The sequence below is a fragment of the Nicotiana sylvestris genome, chromosome 7, assembly GCF_000393655.2.
Source record: "Nicotiana sylvestris chromosome 7, ASM39365v2, whole genome shotgun sequence".
In the NCBI taxonomy this organism is placed as follows: Eukaryota; Viridiplantae; Streptophyta; class Magnoliopsida; order Solanales; family Solanaceae; genus Nicotiana; species Nicotiana sylvestris.
In genome coordinates, this window is record NC_091063.1 from 4,311,100 (window position 1) to 4,337,098 (window position 25,999).

A 25,999-nucleotide genomic window follows, 5' to 3' on the forward strand; every position below is an offset into this window, starting at 1 on the left:
ATAGTGCATCTATGAACTTTAACTTATTCTTTATTTTTCTCATATCATTACTGGATGAAATCATCACGTACAACATGACTTACACTGTGCCTATTAACTCAGAATGTATATAAGATATGGAAAAGTGTTTCAACTGTGTATATCCTCCTTCCCTATATTCCTTTATAAATATTGGTCTATCTAATATACTAGGTGTGCAGAAGTTGACTGTAACATAGCATTTTCTCCCAAAAATTTTTGTTTCACATTGTGGAGTTGGCATAAGTTGATAGTAACAAATTTTGAGTTGCGAGCCTATAGGGAGCCCAACTGGCGCACGGCTCGAAATTTGACAGATAATTGGTCTGTTGTAAAATTTGAACTGCTTGATTTGGATGAAGTTTGATTTGACGATGAAAATCTATTTGGACATAACTTTTCAAAACATATTTAACTTCTTTTTTGTTTTTGTTGAAAAAACATGAAATGTGACTTATACCCATAAGTTTTAAAAATTATCAAAAATACCCAACAATACCAAACAAACAAACTTGCTAATCCTGTATATGAAGAACTTTCATCAATGTTATTTATTATCATTATCACAAACCATAATCCCGAACATATATAAATTTGACACAAAATCACGTTTTTATAATGAACTACATATTACACTATCCTAAAACCATAACCGGATATTTTAATATCAACTCCTAATAACACAATTACTAACCGCTATAATTCGTCAAAAATACATGTGTAACACATCAGTTCAAAAGAAAATGATAGTAATTAGTTGGTGGATTAGTTGGATCATAATAGATGGTGATCTTTTTTATAAAACACAAAATTTTGGGGTAATTTTTAAAATTGTTAAAAAAATCAAAAGTCGTATTTTGGGCCAAAAATAGGTCTAGAGCTAGTTTTGGAATTTGAAAATTTGGTTTTCAAAATCTGCCAAAACATGGATAAAATCTATAAACAAAACATGTTCTGCCAATTTTTTTTTGGAAAAACTTGGCAAAATCTATGGCCAAACGGGGGCTAAATATCTTCTTTTTTTCCCACGGAAAAACTGACAGGCAGATCTCTTTTTGTGTAAAATAACAAAAATGCAAATCTGAAAGGCAGTTCCTCACCATAAACCTAGTGGAAGGACTCCACAAAGAGCTGTACTTGAAACAAAGGAATTCCTGCAATAGTTAGATGTTACACCAGCAGAGAAGCCACTTTTAAAAACTCTATTACTGTTGTGAACCATAACATTTTCGATACTAAAGCACACAGCTCTGTCTATTAAGAAATTGCTTTTAATATCACGGAGCAGTCAGAAAAATGCGGCTTAACTAAATCTTGAACATACATATCATCAGAGACTCTGGAATGTCAAATTTACTCTTCAGCACAAAGAAATAAGAAATGCTGGATACAACATCAATAGATCATGCATTAGGTTCTTCTATCTTGCCTCTACCTAAAAAACATCACAAGGCTGTTCCAAGCCAGAACATGACACTGCATTTTGCATTAAAAAGAAAGAATATAGCAAGCATAAATCAATTAATATTCTCAGGAGCGAAAAAGGAAGGGTTGAACGTTGAAGTATATATTAATTTAAACTAGAAAACAATAGTTGATTATACTATTTTGATATACTGTGTGGGGAAATATTATGTAATCTGGAAAGCAATACTCGGCCAAAAGAGGATTTGACTACACAATGCAGTAAGCATTTGAAGAAGATTCAAGTTTCATCAAGGAAACTTAACTCTTTTTGCACACAGTAAAGTTTCCCTATTTAGAGTGATATTGCCCTATTCATATCTCACATGTCACAACTCCGGCGTCCGAACTACAAATCTTTCCAATTGGTCGAGAATTAATAATTTGGCTCAGTGATGGATAAAGCTTTTTCTTCACAGCAAATGTCTAAAACTACAAGTCACTAGACTGCTTCAAGCTCGCGAATACAAAGGCAGCACCTTTCAGCTTACTCTAGAAGTTGGTAGAATCAATAGATCAAATTATGACATTCCAAGTATGAATTCATTGATTTGTACCCAAGGGTGTAACCTAGCAGTCGATGAAGTTAAAATGAAGATGATAGGAGACTACGTGAAATCTCAGTTCTGGCAGGAAAGTTTATGTGATTTTTTCCCATCAAGCTTAGTGTGGAAAAGTTATCCATCACCTACACTTATGGAAGGATGCAAGTTACCTAGTGGAATAGTCAAGGTGCATACAAGCTAGCCCGAACATCCCGTTATTCGAAACTTGTAATAAGAGCCAATTCATTTATCTACTAAGCCTTGGCGAAAAATCAAGCAAACTCCATCACATTTTCCACACAATCCTCCTCTTCCCACTCCCCAAAACATTAAAACAACTAATAAAAATCAAGAAGTTGATTAGGACATTCTATGCTAAGCAAAAGTGACACCTTTAAAAACTCACTTGCTGATGAATTACATTAATAATGGCGTCGAAAATTAATAATGGCTCAATGATGGATAAAACTTTTTCTACTCAGCAAATGTCTAAAACTACAAGTCACTAGAATGCTTCAAGCTTTCAAATACAAGGTCACCTTTCAGCTTACTCTAGAAGATGGTAGAATTGATAGATCTAATTATGACATTCTAAGTATGAAGTCATTGATCTGCACCCAAGGATGTACCTAGTCGATGAAGTTAAAATGAAGATTATAGGAGACTACGCCAAATCTCAGTTGTGACAAAAAAGCTTATGTGCTTTCTTCCCATCAAGCTTAGCATCACAAAGTTATCGGGTACTTATACTTATGAAAGGATGCAAGTACCTAGTGGCATAGTCACAAGTGCATACAAGCTATCCCGAACATCCCATTAATAATTTTTTTTAATAAGAGCCAATTTATTTATCAACTAAGCGTTGGCGCAATTCAAGCAAACTCCATTGCCTTTTTCACATAATCCTTCTCTCCCCACTCCACCCCAAAACATTAAAACAAATGAGTAATAGAAATCAGGAAGTTGATTAGGCATTCTATGCTAAGCAAAGGCGACACCTTTAAAGACTCACTTGCTGATGTACTACATTACAGTGCCCTGTATCTCATGCACTAGGTTATGCAACTCATTCACTGTAGAACCCCCAAAAAAAAGATACTTACATAGTACTTTTCTAGAAGGGGAGCCTTGGCGTAACTGGTAAAGTTGATGTCACGTGACCAGGAGGTCACGGGTTCGAGCCGTGGAAAGCCTCTAGCAGAAATGCAGGGTAAGGTTGCATACAATAGACCCTTGTGGTCCGGCCTTTCCCAGACCCCGGCATAGTGCACGAGCTGCCCTTTTATAGTACTTTTCTAATTTCACCAACCAAAACAGATTGATCAACAACAACAACAACTCAGTATAATCCCACAAGTGGGGTCTGGGGAGGGTAATATGTACGCAGACCTTACCTCTACCCCAAGGGGCAGAGAGGTTGTTTCCAGGAGACTCTTGGCTCAAGAAAGCAACAAGAAACGCTATATTAGTACTATCAATAGACTCATAATAAAATAACATAAAATACATAACATAACATAAAATACCATAAAATAACAAAATAACAGCAATATAAGAAATATAGAAAATACGAAAAAGATGTAAAGTATATTAATAACCAACAGATAAAGCCCATCATCAGTAGCTGATCACTAGCATCCTAAGACTAACTCCTAACTGGCTAGTCTCACTCTAGTGCGCTGTAGAAATATTCACAACTTACCCCTAACCTACAACCTTAATGCTCGACCTCCACAATTCCTTGTTAAGTGCCATGTCGTCAGTAACCCTAAGTCGCGTCATGTTCTGCCTGATCACCTCTCCCCAATACTTCTTAGGTCTCCCTCTACCTCTCCTCGTGCCCACCACAGCCAGTCGCTCACACCTCCTCACTGGTGCATCAATGTTCCTCCTCTGAATGTGCCTGAATCATCTGAGTCTTGCTTCCCGCATCTTGTCCTCCATGGGGGCCACACCCACCTTCTCTCGAATATCTTCATTCCTAATCTTATCCATCATTGTATGCCCGCACATCCACCTCAACATCCTCATCTCTGCAACTTTCATCTTCTGGATGTGTGAGTTCTTAACCGGCCAACACTCGGTCCCATACAACATGGCAGGCCTAACCACTGCTCTATAAAATTTACCTTTCAGTAACGGTGGCACTTTCTTGTCATACAGGACTCCCGTCGCTAACCTCCACTTCATCCACCCCACCCCTATACGGTGTGTGACATCCTCGTCGATCTCTCCGGTCCCCTGAATAACTGACCCAAGGTACTTGAAACTACCCCTCTTAGGGATGACTTGAGAATCAAGCCTCACTTCCACTCCCGCTTCCGTCGGCTCGGCCCCAAATTTGCACTCGAGGTATTCCGTCTTCGTCCTGCTCAACCTGAAACCTTTTGACTCAAGGGCATGTCTCCAAACCTCTAGCCTCTCGCTGACGTTGCGTCGTGTCTCGTCAATTAGGACTATGTCATTAGCAAATAGCATGCACCATGGCACCTCCCCTTGAATATGATGCGTTATGGCATCCATCACTAGGGCAAATAGGAAAGGGTTGAACGCAGACCCTTGGTGCAACCCTGTAACAACCGGAAAATGCTCGGAGTCGCCTCCTGTTGTCCTAACCCGAGTCTTAGCCCCATCATACATGTCCTTAATCACCCTAATGTAGGCAACCGGGACCCCTTTAGCCTCTAAGCAGCTCCATAAGACCTTCCTAGGAATCCTGTCGTACGCTTTCTCTAGATCGATAAACACCATGTGGAGATCCTTCTTCTTATCCCTGTATTGTCCCACCATCCTCCTAATAAGGTGGATAGCTTCTGTGGTAGATCGCCCCGGCATGAACCCGAACTGGTTGTCTGAAATAAACACCATCCTTCGCACTCTCATTTCTACCACTCTTTCCCGGGCTTTCATGGTATGACTTACTAATTTGATACCCCTATAGTTGTTAGGGCTCTGGATATCGCCTTTGTTCTTATACAACGGAACCATTGTACTCCACCTCCACTCTTCAGGCATCTTATTAGTCTTGAATGTAACATTAGTCATTCCAAGCCTGCTCTACCCACACACCTCCAAAGTTCAACCGGAATTTCATCTGGTAGCTCTACCCCTCCTCATCTTACGCATTGCCTCCATGACCCCATCGACCTCAATGTCCCTACAATCACTTAATTCATAGGGGCTGTCGGTATTCCTCAATTCACCTAGTACAATATCATGATCCCCTTCCTCATTAGAAGTTCATGAAAGTAGGTCTGCCATCTCTTCTTAATCTGGTCATCCCCCATCAAAACTTTGCCGTCATCATCTTTTATGCACCTCACTTGGTCCAGATCCTGAGCCGTCCTCTCTCTCACCTTAGCGAGTCGGAATAACTTCTTCTCCCCGCCTTCGTTCCCTAATTCCTCATACAAACGAGCAAAAGCTGTCGTCTTAGCCTCCGTCACTGCCATCTTCGCCTCCTTCCGAGCTACCTTATATCTCTCAATGTTCGCTCTCTTCTCCTCCTTGCCAGTGCTCCCTACTAACCGCAGGTAAGCCGTCTTCTTCGCTTCCACTTTACCTTGGACAACTGCATTCCGCCACCAGTTTCCTTTGTGGCCACCGGTGCAGCCCGAAGATATCCCTAACACATCTCTCGCCGCCTTCCTTATATAGTCCGCCGTCGTCGACCACATAGTGTTTGCGTCCCCACTACTTCTCCAAGCTCCCATTGCCGACAACCTTCCTTCCAACTCCTGAGCTTTATCCTTAGTCAAGGCGCCCCACCTAATCCTCGGGCGGCCTCGTACTGACCTCTGCTTCCTCCTTATCATAATACTAATGTCCATCACCAAAAGCCTATATTGCGTTGCAAGGGTCTCACCTGGGATAACTTTGCAATCCTCGCACAACCTTCTGTCGCATCTCCTGAGGAGGAGATAGTCAATCTAAGTCTTCGCCACCGAACTTTGGTAAGTAACCAAATGCTCCTCCCGCTTCGGAAAACTTGAGTTCGCAATCACTAGATCGAATGCCTTGGCAAAATCCAGCAGCGAAGCGCCCCCTCCGTTCCGCTCCCCGAAACCAAAGCCGCCATGCACCTCAGTATAACCACCTGCAGACGACCCAATATGACCATTGAAATCCCCTCCTATGAATAACCTCTCGGAAGGCGTAATACTACGAACGATGTCATCCAACCCCTCCCAAAAGCGCCTCTTAATCTCCTCATCCAAGCCTACTTGCGGGCGCGCACGCGCTAACGACATTTAAAGTACACTCACCACCACCAATTTAATAGTCATTAGTCTATCATTCACACGCCTGACCTCTACCACCGACTCTCTAAGATGGCTATCTACCAGGATACCCACTCCATTCTTACCCTTCACGACTCCAGAGTACCACAACTTATACTCATCCGCGTTTTTCGCCCTCGATCCGACCCACCTGGTCTCCTGGACACACGCTATATTAATCTTCCTCTTCTGAAGGATCTTCGCCAACTCTATAGACTTACTCGTTAGCGAACCTATGTTCCATGACCCGATTCTCAACCTATAGGCTCCCTTGCCCCCTCTACCTCCCGACCCACACCCTGACCCCGGCCCCACCCTTTGCCCCACACTCTGCCCCACCCGAGGACATGCCTTTAATCTATCATCCCAGACTGCAACCACTACACCTACGACAAATCTAAAGAAGACTCGCTAGTGCAAAACGGACAACGAATCAAACTAGAAGGAAACAAGTGACTACCAGTACACTAGTTGAATGATTTAACTATTGTTAACTAAAGTAACATCAATTTAGCTAACACCAAAAAGGAAACAGTAGAACGGAAGGTACCAATTCCCAAGAACCAAACCTATGTTGATTTGCAGTACTCGATGTAGTTGTACGCTCACGCACCGCTTCCCACCGCCCTTTGCTGACGCTCGTCCAGGTTGCTCTCCTTTGCTAGTGCTCGTGCGCCCAACTTGTCTCCAACAACTTCGAGAATTTCCCTGAAAACACAGAAAATACCACGACCCAAAAACCAAAAAGGGCTGTCACCGCTACCACTGGTGTAGCCCCGAAAGTAACTAATAGAGAATGGGTTAGTGTTCTTCGGACCAATAATGGTCAGATTTGGCTTTATCATGGAGACCAAGCATGAGAAGGAAACGATGGACCTAGATCAGCGAGCTCCATAGGTCACTTGAAAACGAGATCTAATTGAGCAAAGATTTTCAGCAAATTTAAACCCAGAAGATGAAAAACCAAGGGCGTAGCTCAATTGAGTGGGGTCTGGAAAATAGATCAACAGTAGCAAGAGCCAAGAATAATAGTTTTATGTGGAAAATGCCAAAATAGATTAGCTAAGTGGAAGTACAACAAGTTACTGAGACTTAAGCTTAAATATTTTGAAACCCAACAAAAGCATAGGATAAACGACAAAGAATTTACGAAACTGTTGTGGCCAGAAGCACGGAGATTTTGCTTATTATTCTCCGGCGAGGTTTTCGGCAATATCCGGCAACGACGACTAAACTCTTGAAAACTGACAAATCAAAGAATGAGTAATTACAGATTTCTTAAAATCAATTAGAGTAAGTGTTAGGTTAATTCACGAAGCAGAATGAAGGAGAAAATAAGAAATGGAAGAAAAGGAAAAAGACTAAAAAATAAATAGGAAAGATTAGGAGGAGAAGCAAACCGAAAGATTAGGAGGAGAAGCAAACCGATTTCAGACGGAAGCTCGTCGGCGGCGAGTTTTGAGAAGTCGACCAAAACAGATTGATCAAAAATATAAATGCATCAAGCTAAAGCAATTCGCAAATTTAGCTAATCTTAGAGCAACAATAATTTTCTTACCCACTAAACGCAACAGAGGTAGATAGATGATTACTCATCAAAGGCAATAATATATTAATCCAGTAGTAAAATATATCATAAATGAGTTTTAACCAGAAAAAACACACTGTATAACATACTTGAAAGTGAATCATAAAAATTTGAATTTAATCACCTCCAGCCATAGACAACTTTGGTACACCTCTCTTTAATCCAACGAAAACTCTTCTTTATTGATCCCTTCACTTTTCCCTCAACTGTGTATACCTTATAACTAGCCACCCTCTTTTTCCTTTGCAACTCTGCGTCACTAAAACTCCAGCTCTTAGAAACTGACCCATTATTATTACTTGACTTTCCTTTCTTGAACTTTACATCTTTAGCCGCCGACAACTCCATCTGGGTATTGTTATTCGGTGCCGATGAAGATGCATAGGAAGCACTATAACATCGTAGATCTCCTCGAAACCCAGTTGGGTTTGAATTGGGTTCGTAACCGTTACCGTTACTGTAACCTACATCAGTAGTAGTATAGCTTTCAGCTTGTGTTCTGGAATTGTTATATGACTTAGATCTGAAGTCCTCCATTTTTCGATGTTTCTGATTCTTGAATTTGGGGGTAGTGAGTGGTTAATGTAATTCAGCACTGTGGATTTTGCCTTTGTCTTGTGTCGGTGAAAGTGGTGGTGGTATTTACAGGGTGGAATTGCATGTGATTCTGATCGATACGAATAAGGTGGCCTAACAATGGTCAGCAATGAACGCGTAGCACGACTTCTGTTTCGAGTAAATCAACACTTCTTGTATTTTTTGTCCCATTATACTCTATCTTCCTAAATATTTTTTATTTATAGTTCAATTTAACTTTTCATGATTTACTAGTGTTACAATACGCGCGTTGCACGTGTACTCCATCTTAATGAGTATAAAAAAATTAAAAATTACATAAAAATATATTATAAAATAAAATATTAAAGAACTCCGAATTTTTAAAAATAATGATTGTTGATCGTTGATTGTATTTAGCTAACTTAATATAATCAAGAAAAAAACTGTCATAGAACTTCTCAATCTTCACAATACAAAATGAAAAGGACAAGAATATGAGAACATAAATTTTTCTACCATCAATGATGCCTTTAACCAAACACCCTAAAGTTGAAGACTGGCTATTCCTAAATATATTTGTTACATGAAGGTGTAAGACGTAATAAAAAGTAGATCACATTTTCTCTACACAAAAATGTGGAGAAAGAACAAAGACAGAAGAGGACACATTTGGCTTATTTTATTCTCCATTAAAATAAACACAGAGATCCATCTTTTAAAGGTAAAAAAGCAAAAGATATTTCGCTAAGGGCCACCTATTCAATGAATGTAAAATTTAAAAAATTTATAAATATTACTCACTCCTCAATGTAGATGATATAGTTTGACTTGACACAAAGTTTAAAGAAGAAAAAAAAAAAGACTTTTGAAACATATGGTTCTAAAAGTTTAAGGGGGAAAAACTTTGTGGAGCCATGATATTTATGTGGCTATAAAAGTTTCTCAATAAGAGTAAAGTAGGTAAAATAAAAAGTTCAAAATTGAATTGTTTCTAAATATAGAAATGTGTCATTCTTTTTGGAATAGACTAATAAGAAAAACGTGTCATTTGAATTGAAACGAAGGGAGTATTAAATAATTTATTTGAGTTATATGATAAAAATTTAATAATTTTTTAAAATTGTCAAATATTAATTATAAATAGACAGCAAAGTAGAGAATGATGTTGCTAAGCATGAAAACAATCTAGATAATTTTGAAAGCTCAGAACGTAGTACAAAATGAAGTTGAGTATTCTAAACAGGTCAACTATATAAAAAAAATAGCGACAAACCAAATTTGTAGCTAAATAATACAAATAAGCCGCTAATTACATATTATCAAAAAAATTCTATTTGTTTTGAGATGAGTTTATTTTTAACACAATGAATTAACAACGAGATTCTTTCTACAATAAATAGAACTTCGATTGTATAGGGTTAAGTTCTTGGAAACGTAAAGTGAAAATTCACAATTAACTTCAAAATTTTAAATATTAATCTATCTAAGATTTGTGAAAACTTTAGTATTTAAATATAACGTCACCTTTTGTGATGCTTGAAAGAGTACAGTTTATATAGGGAAAGAAAAAGAAGTAGTCCTAAATATTAGGTCTTCTACATTCTAAGAAAAAAATTTAGGTATCGTGAAAATAAATAAATAAGACTTAAAATAATTCTAAGTAATAGCTAAAACGCAATTTAGCAATCCAATAACTTTGCTACAACCGTCCAAATTAATAAGTGAAATTTCCAAATAATCCCAAGTAATAATTAGCCCGATGTCTTTTTAGAGTCTTAAATTGTATTCAAATAAGGAAAGAATATAAACAAAATCTTAAGTCCTAAATACAGGAAATAATTAATGCCCAAAATTTTAGGAAAATAACTTAAATTACAATTCTGTCCAATGTAAAATTTATTTTTAAAGGGTAAAAAAGACGAACGACATTTCGTTAAGAGCCTTCGTGTTTTTAATATAGTATAGATAATCACATTAATTATATACACTTATATTACATCACAAATTATAAAAAAAAAAATCCCTTTTAAACACCATGCAGAATTATGCATCACCACATAAATTAAAAGGAAAGGGGGCAAGTGCACAAATGGCCGCTTTCAGATATGTTATTCAGAGATTAGTCAATACTTATTTTGACCTGAAATTTTAAAATAAAATTCTTGACTTCAGAACAATTTAATTAAACTGAAAAATTGAAATTCAGAACGCACTCACTAATTCTTAAACAACAGTCCTTTAAAATGACCATTAATTTCAAAACATTGCATTAACATCTCTTTAAAGATGAATGTACCAAGTTAAGCTTATCTCAAGACTCATAGTCGTAATTTTCGTCCGGAAGAAAAATTCAACCATAATTTTCTAGAGCTACAAGTCTAGAAAAGGATAGAATTGATGATCAGCATTAGGTTTCGGGGGAACAAATTAAATCATGTGTTCTAGTTTTCCAAAACATTGTTAGATGACAAGAACGTTTTAATTTTTCTTATAACACTAGTTATATTTTGGAAACTCGAAGTTAAAGATCATATTGGAAATAATCTTTCCACCTCCATAAGAGTAAAGTTTGCATACATACAGTCGCAATCTATAAGGAATTTGGAGATGATAGAAATGAAAGTTGTAGGCCTTTGTGTTTAGCTTTCAGAAAAGTAAATCATTTAACATTTGTATTTCTGTACAAAAAGTTATGGCTGGTACACTACAGGCTATCTAGGAAGATGAAGAAGACATTTGTGTTGCACATGGTTGAATTTGGAGGCTTATAGCTCGAAATTTATAAAAAGTTGTAGATCTTGATGTCTAATTTTTAAAAAGTTAAACCATTTGTCATTTGGAGTTTTGTACAAAACGTTATAACCATTATACTAGAGGTTGTCTGTGACTTTCGAGAATTTTGTTCATCGCGAACGCGATGGAAGACCTGCGAACACGAAGAAGGTTGCCTGGCAGTGTATAAGTTTGCAAAAATGGGTTTGGCTCATTTCATCTCATTTCCTCCATGGGAGACGACCTAAGAGCGATTTTGGAGCTCCATCTTAATCATTTATGTCAAGGTATGTGATTCCCACCTATTGCAAGTTAATTACTTGGATTATATCTAGATTTTAACATGGAAAATTAGTGAAATTTTGGGGTTTTGAAGAAAAACCTAGAAAATTATATTTTTGAATTTTGACCATGAAATTGGACATGGAACTTGGAATAAATTATATATTTGTGTTTGTGGTGTTGTGAGTAAAGTTTATCTTCAAAAAAATTCGAAATCCGGGCACGTGAACCCGAGGATGATTTAATCGACTTTTCAAGCGGAGTTGAAAATTATTGTAAATAGGATTATAATGAGCATTTGAGTATATAATAATGGGTTTGCATAATTATTGACTAGTTTTGGAGCGTTGGGCATCGGTTTGAATCGTCGAAAGGGCTTGAGAGCCGGTTATGGAACTTCGGAGCGAGGTAAGTCTCCTTTCTAAACTTGTAAGAGGGAATTATCCCCATAGGTGAAATAATTAAATATGTGCTTCTATTTGTGGGGGTTACGTACGCACGAGGTGACGAGGATCCGTACGTAGCTATTATTATGCTTAAGTCTGGGTAGTCTAGGACCTGAAAGCATGCTATACTTGAAATATTTGTAACCTTATTGACAATTTAAATTGCTTAAATCATATTGAATTGGTAAATGAATTTCTAAAGAAATTTAACATCATTTTCTTGACCATTAAAGAGAAGTTGTCATTTTTTTGGATAATTGTTTCTCTGATGAATTCTTGATTGACTGTTTAATGTGTTAGTTTATATTTGACCGCGTCGCATGCATGATTGGCAAGTGGGGTAATAGATGTATCTATGGTTCGCGTCATTCGACCCTCTTGTAGTGCACTATTTAAATATTAGGTTGGATCTGGCCGTACGACCTCGACATGATTTGCACATGCTTGTATTGCTTGTCTTGAAATTATAAATAATGATATTGTCTCCCTGGTCTAAGATCAATTGATAATTGAGGAAATATGAACTTAGAAATCTCTTATTATCAAAAGGATTGTTTACTTGCTACATGATTCCCATGAATTTACTGTTGTTTTTAATAAATCCACGACTGATTATATTATTGGACCACTAGTAAGTATCGAAATCGACCTCTCGTTACTACTTCTTTGAGGTTAGACTTGATACTTACTGAGTACACGTTGTTTTCGTACTCATACTACATTTGTTGTGCATTTTTGTTGCACATGCACATGTATGTCTAGTGGCCTCGTTGAGCGCAATGACATGGTCTATACGAAGATTTAAGTGAGCCGAATTTCTCGAGACGACCCGCAGCCAGCAGAGTCTCCTTCAGAGTATTGTACTTTCTTTTCTGTCCAATTTGTATTCCGGACAATTATTGTATTACATTTTATTTCCGAGAAATTGCTCATGCACGTGTGACACCGGGTTCTGGGATGATTATGAGATTATTTAGTATTTAAATTTGCTAAAGACACCATTATTTTCTCAATTAAGTTCATTATTTATTGTTTAATGCAAGGAAAAGAAATGATTTCAAAAATACTAAAATGAGGAATTTATTTAACTTCTTGGTGTTGGCTTGCCTGCCAAGTGGTGTCCGGCGCTATCACGACCCTTAATAGATTTTGGCTCATGACAAATATTGGGTCTTCTTATTTACATAGTTTTCTTTAAGTCTAAAAGTAAGTTGGTTAGAAAATGGGTTTTTAGAAAGAAAAAAAACTAACGAAAGAAATTCACTAGAAATGAGCGTACTTTTCCCGGTCATTCTTGTGAATAGGCATAATTTGTAATTAAATTTTCTTTAAGATTGTAGGAAGTTTCTTTTATATTATGAAAAGTTTTTCTTGCACAAGAAACTTAAGAAAATATAGCTGCCAAAGTTCATTCGTCCTTGTTGTAATCACTAACAATTTTAACTTATATTTTTATACTATTACTGTTGTTGAAGTTAAAATTCATAAACTTTATTTTCAGTTATGCTCTATTACATTACATAAAAACATGACATAGACATTACTAAATTTAGTTCTATCAATGTTTTTAGATGCGCCCCATCTAGTTTGGATTGAAGCATAATTATTGTTGCTTCTTATCGATCTATTTGTTAATTATTATTATTTGGATTTTATCTAGTTAGACTTTTTAATTTTTAGTAGTTTATATAATTTTTTTTTTCTCAGGATATTCCTCTTTGTCTTCTTATATATAATTTGAAATTCGAGGAGTTCAACCTTCTTCATATTGCAGGGTACTTACATTTTATTTGGCGATTTTATGAAACATAAACGGGCTTATTTTTATTAAAGAAATAAATTATTCATAAATGGTCTTGAGGGAGTGGGTGGAGGTTGAAACAGTGACGAAATAAAATATTTAGTAACGGTATTTAAAAATTATAAAAATGTAACGTTTAAGATTTAAACCTATAACCTAAAGCAATTTTTGAATTTTCTTTGTTATTATAGTAAAGCTTCCCTTATGCCAATATACATAAAAATTATTTATACCTTTTTGTATAGTATATTTTTTTTTCACAAAAGAGATTCAATTGAATCAGTTCCGCCCTTGATTCAGAGCATATCAGTACAAATGTATAAATTGAAGAAATTCGGATTCCCAACTTATTGGGTTAGGAAAACCAAAACAATTTAAATAACAAGGTCCAAGTTGCAAAATAGATGGTTGAGGGGCCAAAACGTCAATAAATGCAAAAATCCCAACCGAAGAAGTAAACGCCGTTAAAAAAAAAAACAGAGAATCAGTTCAGAGGAGGGTTTAAGAAGCAGCAGCTGCAGCTGGTAAGAGATAAAATTGAGCAAAAGAGATGGGAAATCCAAAGCAGAAATGGACATCTGAAGAAGAAGAAGCACTTCGTGCCGGCGTCGCAAAGCACGGAGCTGGCAAATGGAAGAACATTCAAAGGGACCCTGAATTCAATCACCTCCTTTACTCTCGCTCCAACATCGATCTTAAGGTTTTCCTTTTTTCCTTCCAATTTTCTTCTGAATTAACACCAGGGAGACGAAAAGTTTTGTACTTGACCTGTCTTTTGTAAAAAGAATTTAATTTATAGGGATCTTTACTCAAATAGCCCGTCGGATTCACCGTTTACTTTTCCTAGACGGTATACATAGATTATACATTCATTATGCACGGTTATACACATATTATACATGGATTATACATATCATATGGTTGGATGGGCGGCTATTTGGTTAATTCTTCTAATTTTTATGCATTGGCGGTATATAAAATATTTACACAATCATGTCATGATATATAAGTGGATGTGCCCAGTGTCGAAGCCAGGATTTTCATTAAGGAGTGTCAAAATATATGAAAGTAACCATACATAAAGATCAAGGGGAATCTACATATAATATATATGCATATAACGAAAAAATTACCTACCTACACGGTGTATTATCCCGACGAAGGGTGTCAGTTGGCACCCCTTGCTATAAGGTGGCTCCGCCACTGGATGTGCCATAACATATCTATGTTGCCCGCTTGCTTTATTGAGGATATATTGGATTAGCGAGATAGTCGTTTAATGTATTCCATTAGTGTCGTTGGTATTAGAATTTAGAAAAAAATGTTGGAGTGCAGACATGAGATTGTTTTTTAGGTCAAGATAAATTTTTGTGTGTATATTAACTGAGGACGAATTTGATATGTTGTAACTTGTTGCAATTAGCCAGAAATTTTAACAAGTGATTCAAAGAAATGCAAACTTGCACAGTGAATGAATACACATTACTATCAAGGGGATTCAAAAATTCACATATACTCAAATAGTTTTGTTTTTATCCTATTTGTACAATGTAGTTTTTAGACGAAGGGGATTCAATTGCGCTGCATATTTCAAAGTGCTGAAAGTTTAGTTTTCAAAAAGTTACTTGGATGACCTATACGATAGGAATTACCCTATTACCATAGAAGCTTAGATGTATGAAAGGATATTGTAGATATGTTTAATGAAAAATTGTTAGTGATTACAACAGGGACGAATGAACTTTGGCAGCTATATTTTCTTAAGTTACTGATGAAAAAAGAAACTTTGGCAGCTAAATTTTTTTAAGTTACTGATGAAAAAAGGAACTTTGGCAGCTATAGGTAAGGGGACAAGTTTATGATAATGACAAAGAGGAAGACCTTCTTCCAACATTATCTAGCCAGCAACTTGTCTCCTTCTTTAGCATCCTCTACGACGTTCGAATGTCTATCAACCATCACCAAGTCTTTGTGATTTTGCTACATTTCATGCGACCTAGATTTAGTACAGATAATTTGTGAAGATATTTGCTTGTTCCTAGGTTGAACACCTGCTTGCAAGCTGTGTGTTCGCGATTTCTAGCCTTAAATAATAGTTACTTATGACAGATAAGCATACATCCAGTGGAGATTGTAATTTTATAGTTAAGCATTGATGTAATACACTAATGCTTTCCAGTAGATTAATCTGTTAGCCTATTGTTTTGAATCCCACTGCCTCTCAATGCTCGCAGAACGAAGAGGTTGATTTGGATGTCGATACGAATCTTATGGTTTTCTTGCATTGTACTTTTCTTTTCATTCTTTCTTCTAAACTTCTGGCACCGCATTTTATATAGGATAAATGGAGAAATTTGAATGTTAGTGCCAATGGACAAGGGCCAAGGGATAAATCTAGGACACAAAAAGTGAAGGCTGATGCTCCTGCAGCTCCATTGCTCATCACACAGGCCCCTGTTTCCTCCACTCCAGTTCTACAAGATGCAGCAGCAGACACTGTCATGGAAGATTCTTCAAAATGCGCATTAGACGGAAAAACTGCTTCTAAGTTTGTCTTTCTGGATTTCCTTTTCGAATTCTTGAATAATTCAGAGAATGAGACGTTAGATCCATATTCTTTGAGATAATGATTTCATCTTTGTCAAACTTTTATTATTGTTAAATCACATTGATTTGGGAAAAAGATAAGCAGTTTTTTTTGAATGGTATGAAATGCTTCTTATGGTAATCTATTAACTACTCCCTCCGTTCCAGTTTATGTGAACCTATTTCCTTTTTGGTCCGTTCCATAAAAAATAAACCCTTTCTAAATTTGGAAATAATTTAGCTTAAACTTACAATTCTACCCTTAATGAGAAGCTTTTATAGCCACACATATACTCTGGGCCCTTTTTTGAGTTGTTTAGGACCACAAATTCCAAAAGTCTTCATTTTTTCTTAAACTCCGTGCCCAGTCAAACAAGTAGACATAAATTGGAACGGAGGGAGTACTGATTATGGGGTGAAACAATCTGGCCCAGCATGGATAGTAGTAAGGACACAAAGATGTAATTTTACTGTTTGCCCTTTTATCTGTCTAAATAAAGAGTCTTGTATCTCAAATTGACCATACTAGAATTCCTGCAACACATTTCCTGGTATCTCAAATAAGAGGTTGTTTAGGTTAGCCAAGGCGCGAGAAAGGAAGGCGCGTGAGTTGGACAAAGTGAAGTGCATCAAGGACGAATAAGGTATAGTTTTGTTGGATGAGTGGCTTATCTATCGAAGATGGAAAACCTACTTCCATAGTCTCTTGAACGAGGAGGGGACAAGAGCATTGTACTGGGTGATTTGGAACTCTTAGGGAGTCGTTGTGACTTTGGGTATTGTAGGCGGATTAGAGTTGATGAAGTTGAGGGGGCTATGCGTAAGATGAGCCGGGCAAAGCGACCGGGCCGGAAGGCAGGCTTGGAGTGGCTCACTAGGTTATTTAATGTCATTTTTAGAACGAAAAAAATGGCCGAAGAGTAGAGGTGGAGCACGATAGTTCCCGTACACAAGAACAAGGGTGATATCCAAAATTGCAATAACTATCAGGGTATCAAGCTGCTTAGCCATACTATGAAAGTCTGGGAGAGAGTTAGAGCTAAGAGTGAGGAGGAGTGTGTCTATTTCCGAGAACCAGTTTGGATTTATGCCGGGGCGTTCGACTACAAAAGCCATCCACCTTGTTAGGAGATTGATGGAGCAGTATAGGAAGAGAAAGAAGGACTTGCATATGGTGTTCATCGACTTAGAAAAGGCATACGATAAAGTTTCGAGGGAGGTTTTGTGGACATCTTTGGAGGCTAGAGATGTACCAGTTACCTACGTTAGGTTGATTAAGGACATGTATAATGGAGTGAAGACCCGAGTGAGGATGGTGGGTAGGGACTTGGACCATTTTCCAGTTATGATGGGGTTGCATCGGGGGTCGGCACTCGGCCCTTTTTTGTTTGCTCTGGTGATGGACGTACTGACGCGCCACATTCAAGGGGAGGTGTCATTCAAGGAGAGGTGTCGTGGTGCATGCTATTTGCAGATGATATTGTATTGATTGACGAGTCGCGAGACAGTGTGAATGCGCATTTAGAGGTATGGAGGCAGACCCTGGAATCTAAAGGTTTCAAGTTGAGCAGGACCAAGACAGAATACTTAGAGTGTAAGTTCAGTTGAGAGACTCAAGGAGGGGAAGGGTAGGTGAGGCTGGACTCGCAGGTCATCCCTAGGAGAGGGAGTTTTAAGTACCTTGGGTCTATTATTCAGGGGGATGGGGAGATTAATGAAGATGTCACCCATCATATTGGGGCATGATGGATGAAATGGAGACTCACTTCCCGTGTTTTGTGTGACAAGAAGGTGCCACCGAAACTAAAGGGTAAGTTCTACAGAGTGGTGGTCATACCAACAATGTTGTATGGAGCTGAGTGTTGGCCAGTCAAGATCGCTTATGTACAAAAAATGAAGGTAGCAGAGATGAGGATGTTGAGATCGATGTGCGGGCGTACCAGGTTAGATAGGATCAGAAATGAGGTTATTCGCGACAAGGTGGGTGTGGCCCCTGTTGAGGACAAGATGCAAGAAGCGCGACTTAGATGGTTTGGATATGTGAGGAGGAGCACAAACGCCCCGGTGAGGAGGTGTGAGAGGTTAACATTGGAGGGCCTACGGAGAGGTAGAGGTAGGCCAAAGAAGAGGTGGGAAGAGGTGATTAGGCAAGACACGACGCAACTTCAACTGATCGAGGACATGACCCTTGATAGGAAGGTATGGAAGTCGAAGATTAGGGTAGTAGAGTAGGTAGTCTAGAGTGTTCTTAACAGTAGTATTGGCACACAGTCTCGCTTTGTGTTGGTAGTGGGTTTTTATGACTAAACGTTGTTTCCTTTCATCGTTGATCACCTTACTGTCTTGGTGTTTTTATTCTGCTTTTATATGGCTTTTTGGTACTGTCCCTTCTTGTCTATATTTTCATTAATGTAGTGCTTATGCTTTCCTGAGCCGAGGGTCTATTGGAAACAACCTCTCTATCCTCACAAGGTAGAGGTAAGGTCTGCGTACACACTACCCTCCTCCGACCCCACGGTGTGGGATAGTACTGGGTATGTTGTTGTTGTTGATGATGAATGCTCATTATTTTAATATTTTAGCTGAATTTTTAACCTACTGCAGAGAACCACTTGCATCTCCTACCAAATAATTGAATATAGGTGGAAGAACAAAATATATAACAGTGTTTGATAGCCGTCTGTGTACATTACCATTTTTCGTTTTTGTTCTCTCATAGTTCCTAGCAATTCTGTTCATGTTTTCTTGAAATAATATTATTGCTTTATTCTTGTTCTTAGGTACAACCAAATGATATATGATGCACTTTCAAGTTTAAAAGAGCCAAATGGATCAGACACAAGCACAATTGTCAACTTCATTGAGGTATAAAGCGGCACCATTACTTTCTGGTTTTCTCTTTTGACTTTTCTAGCCATCCATCAGGTATTTGATACTTCTGCTTACTCCTTGACATTCAAAAAAACTGTTATATTTTACTAGTAGTACTATGAATTAGGCAATCCCTGTGATTTTGACCATCCAGAAATGAATTTTAAGTTTTCTGAAGCTAGATAAAAGTGCTATCAATAATAACAATAGGATTTTCAACAAACTATAAAGCAGTTACAGTTCCAAGGTCATTAAAAATGATAATGTGGCGCAGCCATGTATGGGATGAAGACCTTTACTATCGTCCAACATAAGACCTAAAGAATATGTGTTTGTGTTTCTTGTTTACATCTCCATGTTTTCTTTGCCACACTTGGAAGACACAGACAGAGAGGATAAAATTACAATCCCTCAAGATACCCAGGTTCTCTCTCTGTGGCAAAGAGAGCTAGAATTTATTCCAGGAAAAAAGGAACACATTTCAACTTTGATTAATGAACAGAACAAAACTTTTTTCAAAAGATTTCATTTCAAATTGGTTAATGAACAGAACTAAAAACTTACTCCCACCGCCTAGCAAGAAATCATTGCAGACCTGCTGCACACATGGAAGAATGATTGCAGAAGTATGTCGTATGGAATTCAAGATATTGAGGCTCGATAATTCTAGTAGTAGTTGTTTTCTTTTGTCTGATAAAATTGTTAGTTCACTAATGTTTTTGCTGGTTGATCACCGATAAAAAAAATGTATTTGCTAGTTGATTGCTCATAATTTAATGCATAATACTCTATGCAAGAAATGACTGAAGGGAACCTTTCTTATTGGTTTTGTATCTACTGCAGCAAAGGCATGAGGTGCCCCAAAACTTCAGAAGGCTGCTCAGTTCTAGGCTGAGGAGGCTTGTTCAACAAGACAAACTTGAAAAGGTCACCTTGTTTTTATTCTCATTTATCAGTTGGGTTACTGGTAACACTTTCTTTTGTAACTTCTTTTGGCACCAGAAGACTGGTCTGGTTTTTAAACACAAAACTTTATGTGCTTCATTTTCGACTTTCTTAAAGAACTATAAGAAAAAAAACATCTAAGTAGAACCCACATTCTGGAACACCCTTATAAAGTTAATAGCTTGGTTGAATGAGTATGCTAAGTTTCCTCGCCAGTTTTCAGATGTTTGAAGCTGGATTAGTGGCACAATTAAGATCATCATGACCAAGTTGTGCAGTGTCTCATGCATATATCATTATGTGGCTTGGTTGCTTGGTATTTTATGTAGTGAAATGCTTGCATCTTTTGGGCAGAGTAATTCTCTTCTTGTGTGAGGAATTATTCTTTTGGTTATCTAATATGATTTGGGTGGAAAAGAATGTTTGCATAGTTCATAGTTGATTGCTTTACATACTTCTTCTGGGTTTCCTCCTAAGTGTCGTTATCCTTGGTTGCTTTACATCAGTAAAGTGCATCTTTTCAGCAGCTTTTCTCTTTTACCACATAATGATTTATGGATTTTTGAAACTGAAATCGAAGGACAAGCGAAAGAGCATGAAGGAGTTAGGTGTATACTTGCTGAACCACCGAATAATGCATTCTGATATTCACCTGACTATAAAATTCTGAATTCTGGCATTTTAATTTGTGGCATCCACTGCAGATTGAGAATTGCTACAGGATTAAGAAAGAGGTGTTAGAAAGAACAAAGACAGCTACCCCAAAACAAAAACATGTTGGGCCAAGACAGTTTCCAAGTAGTACCTATCTTGGTGATACTGTTGAAGAAGCAGCAAAGACTGCTGTTTATAAGGTTGCAGAAGCTGACAATAAATCATTTGTAGCAGCTGAAGCAGCTAAGGAAGAAGCGAGAGTTTCAAAGATGGCTGAAGACCAAGATAGTTTACTGCTATTGGCCAAGGATATTTTCGACAGATGTATGTTTTCTTCCTATCGTCTTGTTTGTATGTGGTGTATTTTAGATTGTCTTGTTTAACATTTATTTATATCCTTATTCTTGCATCCTCAGGCTCACAAGGCGAAATTGTGCTAATGGCATAAAAGGGTCTTCCCCCTCTTTTGTAAAGTCGGAACCAGCTGTTCAGAACCTCTAAAGTATGTTAGTATTCTATTCGTATCAAGTAATTAGTGATATGTGGTTTGTTGTTAATTTAAGTAGTATTAGTTACGATCTTTGCACAGGTTCTCTTCTCCTATTATGTATTCAGCGTAGCAAAAGTTGGAGAGGGATAGAGAGATTATTATAAAGCTTGAGATTTGATGCTTGTAAATCATGCAGTTCAGAGGCGGACCCAGGATTTGAGAATAACGGGGGCACCATTAAAAAAATTGTAGCAGGCGGATTTCGAACCCGCATCGTATGACAAGGAACAAGGCTTATGCTTGTAATTTTGTTAATGAGGGGGCCAAGAAAAATATTTAAGGGGTCCCCAACGTATATACAACTATGCATACATAAGAGTTTTTGCCGAAGTTAACGGGTTCACGTGACCCCTCAAGGACTGCTGTAGGTCTGCCTCTGATGCAGTTCTTTCTATCTGGCAAATTGATAAAGAGTACTCTGCTTTTACATTCGGAGTATTGTCACAGTTCTTCTACTGACGATAGGTATTAGAGTTGAAGATTTTCTCCCGCAAAGAAGAATAACGAAAAAACTATTACTCCTATTAAATACTCTAATAGTAATTCAGCTAAATTGAGAGTAAAGAAAATTATAAAACATGAGAATTGTAGCAAGATTTCAGGCCATACATGTCACCTTTTTACTTTCTTTTCCTACTTTTATGGAGACGTGGACTATCTGCTTTAACCAAAGTTATTATTAGTATTGGACTTTATAAGAAAACTAATAAAATTCGATTCTTTTGAACTATTTTTACTCTCTTGGTGGCCAATGCCTTGCGTACAAAGATAACATCTCCTTTGTTATTCAACTTATTCGAATTGTAGATATTAACTTCTGAATTTTCTTTATTTAGTATTGCTATATTGTAATGGTAACAGGCAACGGAATGCTCAGGCTCGGGTTAGCCTGTTAGGGTAAAATGTAGCTTTTCTTCTGAAGCGTCTTAGTTCAATGGAGGAAATACTGATATTTCCTTAGCCTCCACCTAATAAGAAGAGTTGCAGAAGAAACGAAGTAATTCTTCTCTTAAATGAATAGAGCACTTTTTCTTTAGTAATTACTAAAGAATAAGGTCAAATCTCATTGTTCTCAAAAAATAAAAAATAAAAAATAAAAAAAGTTCCACATCAAATACACCACTTTCTATTTTACTACTTTAACATGTCCTACATAATAAGAACAAGGGCAATTAAGTAATAAAAGGAGGTTTCACTGCACAGACTTCAAACCACCAAATGTCACACATCTTTCTTCGCCTACATAAAATCTTGAAGCTATTTCACTAAAAATCAAGAGATTAGGTAGATAGTACACATCATTTAAACATAATCACTGGCAGTCTCAAAAAAAAAAATTTAAACATAATCGCTGGAATTCATTTACAAACAAAATGCAATTGAAGAACCTGTACGTAACAAATAAGGGCAAAATTTTGCATATAAAGGAAAGTGTATCACCAAAACTTTATATTCACTATTAAGATTTCAAAATTAGAAAGCGAACTCTAAAATAATTGGTGAGCACACAATAGATGCATCAGCGAAACTATGAAATTTCAAATTTCTCGTGGGCGAGACCAACTTGTACCGCACTTTGACTATTTAACGAGTACTTGTTACCTCTCACCAACATATATATCAGGTAACTCTGCCTACTTACGATTATTTGACAAATTCGAATTCGAAGCCGAAGCCGGAAGAGGTCCTTTTCACATACCGGAAAAAATACAGAACTTCCTTCTAAAAATCCTGCATTCTACTTCGCAGTTTCTCTTTTAAATTCGTAAGTGTGATTTTGCTCCGTTCTTTGAGTTCGTTGGTATCCTACAGTTTGTATTGCCACTGTTGCCGGAAGGTTTATTCCGTTTCATCCTGGGAGGATTTAATCCATTACTTTGGCAACTTGTGAGGGGGTTAAAATTCCTTAAGGACGCACAAGGAAATTGTGGACTCGAAATATTTCTTATCGTTTACAGTTTTTCCAGTTTCTCCTAACAGTTTTTTAATTTCTGTTTTAACACAGTAGCTATAACAAGCTTAAGGAATTTTAATAGTAACGTTTCTGTGTTAAAATCTATATTGAACTGTTATCTATAGTTTGTATACTGGTTTGGAGACTAAAGTCTCGGTGCTTTCTACTCCGATATATTTTTTACTCCGGTTTAAAGAACATAAAAACTTTACCGGGGTATTAAATTTGAATACGGTTTGAACAATATAATAAACTTCACCGTTTATGTTTTGAATGTTTGGTTTGGTATTCAGTTTGAAGATATAAAACCTTCACTGATTTTGAAAAGTTCTGTTTGTTGCCAACTTTACAGAAAAATGGCAAATGAGGACCAAACTAATGCTAATGGAATGGGTGCTACTGTTACGAGTGTTGCTGCCTCTCGAGCCGTTCAACTCCTGCTCATGCTATGGCACCAGCAGAAAAACCCGGAATTTTTTCCAGTATTGACTTCAAACGTGGGCAAATGAAGATGCTCTTCTATCTTACTACGTTGAGTTTGCAGCGATTCATCAAGGAGGATCCTCCGATCATGGCTGAAGGCACTCCGGATGATGAACGATTTGTTGTAACTGAAGCATGGAAATATTCTGATTTCTTATGCAAAAACTACATTTTGAGTTGTTTGGAAGATAGCTTGTACAATGTCTATAGTGTCATGGAAACTTCAAAAGCGTTATGGAATGCGCTTGAGAATAAGTACAAGACTAAGGATGCCGGACTTAAGAAGTTCGTGGATGCAAGGTTTTTGGATTTCAAGAGGTTGACACTAGGTCGGTCATAACTTAAGTCCAAGAATTACAAGTCATTGTGCATGACCTCCTTGCTGAAGGTATGACCCGAATCAATAATTTTATTAATAAGATTTATCTTGTTATTAATTATAAATTTATTATTGAAGGTATGGTCATAAATGAGGCCTTTCAAGTCTCCGCTTTCATTGAGAAGTTACCTCCGTTGTGGAAGGACTTTAAGAACTATCTAAAACACAAGCATAAGGAAATGACACTTGAAGATTTGATTGGTCGTTTGAGGATAGAAGAAGACAACAAAAATGCTGAAAAGAAGTCACGTGGCAACTCGACAATAATAAGGGCTAACATTGTTGAGGTGGCGCCACAAAATAAGAAGAGAAAGAAGGCTTCTGGACCAAAGAATTACCCAAGCAAGAAAAAGTTCAAGGGTAATTGCCACAACTGTGGAAAGTTTGGGCATAAGGCCGTGGACTATCGTGCACCAAAGACTGATGTACAAAAGAAGAAGAAGAATCAAGTCAACATGGTTGAAAAAGTTGAAGAAATGGAGGACTTGTGTGCCATGTTGTCTGAATACAATTTGGTAGGAAATCCTAAAGAATGGTGGATTGATTCTGGAGCCACCCGCTATGTTTGTGCTAACAAGGAGTTATTTTCTTCTTATGCCCCCGCATGACCCGATGAGACAATTTCATAGGAAATTCGTCTACAACCAAAATTGATGGAGTTGGCAAGATTGCGTTGAAGATGACGTCGGGAAAAATTGTGACTCTAAACCAAGTTCTTCATATTCCAGAAATTCACAAGAATCTTGTGTCTACCTCACTTCTTGTCAAGAATGGATTCAAATGTATTTTTGTTTCTAATAATGTTGTACTAAGTAAGAATGATGTGTATGTAGGAAAATGTTACCTGAATGAGGGCCTTTTTAAGCTAAATGTAATAGCAATTCCTATCAATAAAGTTAATTCTTCTTCTTACTTACTTGATTCAAACACTTTATGGCATGTACGCCTAGGCCACATCAACTTCAAAACATTGCGAAAAATGATAAATTTGGAAGTATTGCCAAAATTTGATTGCATTAATTCTAAATGTCAAATATGTGTGGAATCAAAGTACGCTAAGCATCCTTATAAGTCCGTTGAAAGGAATTCAAGTCCTTTAGACTTAATTCACACAGATATTTGCGACATGAAGTCAACACCATCTCGTGGTGGGAAAAAGTATTTCATTACTTTTATTGACGATAGTATGAGATATTACTACGTTTACTTGCTTAATAGTAAAGATGAAGCAATTGATGCTTTCAAGCAATACAAGAGTGAAGTTGAAACACAACTAAACAAAAAGATCAAAATGATAAGAAGTGACAGGGGTGGCGAATATGAATCTCCTTTTGAAGAAATATGTTTGGAAAATGGCATTATTCACCAAACAACTGCCCTTACTCTACACAATCTAATGGAACTGCAGAGAGAAAGAATCGAACGTTGAAAGAAATGATGAATGCATTGTTGATAAGTTCTGGTTTACCATAAAACTTGTGGGGGGAAAATATACTTACAGCTAACGGAATAATCAACCGTGTACCTCATAGTAAAACACAGTCCATTCCTTAAGAAAAATAGAAAAGAAGAAAGTCCAACTTGAAATACTTCGAAGTGTGGGGGTGTTTAGCTAAGGTACAAGTTCCTAAACCTAAAAGGGTTAAGATAGGCCCAAAAACGATTGATTGTGTATTTATTGGATATGTAACCAATAGCAAGGCATATCATTTTCTGGTTCATAAATAAGAAAATCCTGAGATCCACGTTAATACGGTAATAGAATCAGATAATGCTGAATTCTTTGAAACTATTTATCCGTATAAAAAGGAAAGTGAATTGTC

At 37.2% G+C, this 25,999-nt stretch overlaps 2 protein-coding genes and 1 non-coding gene across 6 annotated transcripts; 2 read left to right on the forward strand and 1 right to left on the reverse strand.

Annotated features, from left to right (window-relative positions):
* Nucleotides 1-1,244: 1,244 nt before the first annotated feature.
* LOC104209953 (uncharacterized) lies at nt 1,245-8,646 on the reverse strand. The gene is made up of 2 exons (XR_011400839.1): nt 6,877-8,646; nt 1,245-1,494 (listed from the first exon to the last, which is right to left on the reverse strand). It is a non-coding gene; the product is annotated as an uncharacterized protein (transcript).
* Nucleotides 8,647-14,239: 5,593 nt separating this feature from the next.
* LOC104209954 (telomere repeat-binding factor 4-like) lies at nt 14,240-21,789 on the forward strand. 4 transcript variants are annotated; one of them, XR_706744.2, is made up of 7 exons: nt 14,240-14,454; nt 16,094-16,302; nt 19,121-19,205; nt 20,055-20,138; nt 20,861-21,134; nt 21,227-21,312; nt 21,400-21,789. XR_706744.2 is itself a non-coding variant. In XM_009758727.2 (6 exons), exons 1-6 carry the CDS (start codon nt 14,305-14,307, stop codon nt 21,256-21,258), a joined length of 834 nt encoding a protein of 277 aa, XP_009757029.1. In that variant the 5' UTR covers nt 14,240-14,304; the 3' UTR covers nt 21,259-21,690. The 4 variants fall into 4 exon arrangements, 1 of the variants encoding a protein (XP_009757029.1); XR_706746.2 differs by having other exon boundaries at nt 21,497-21,789; XR_706745.2 differs by having other exon boundaries at nt 21,383-21,576.
* Nucleotides 21,790-23,670: 1,881 nt separating this feature from the next.
* Nucleotides 23,671-24,784, forward strand: LOC138872692 (uncharacterized). The gene is made up of 3 exons (XM_070151102.1): nt 23,671-23,742; nt 23,859-24,126; nt 24,255-24,784. Exons 1-3 carry the CDS (start codon nt 23,671-23,673, stop codon nt 24,782-24,784), a joined length of 870 nt encoding a protein of 289 aa, XP_070007203.1.
* Nucleotides 24,785-25,999: the final 1,215 nt, after the last annotated feature.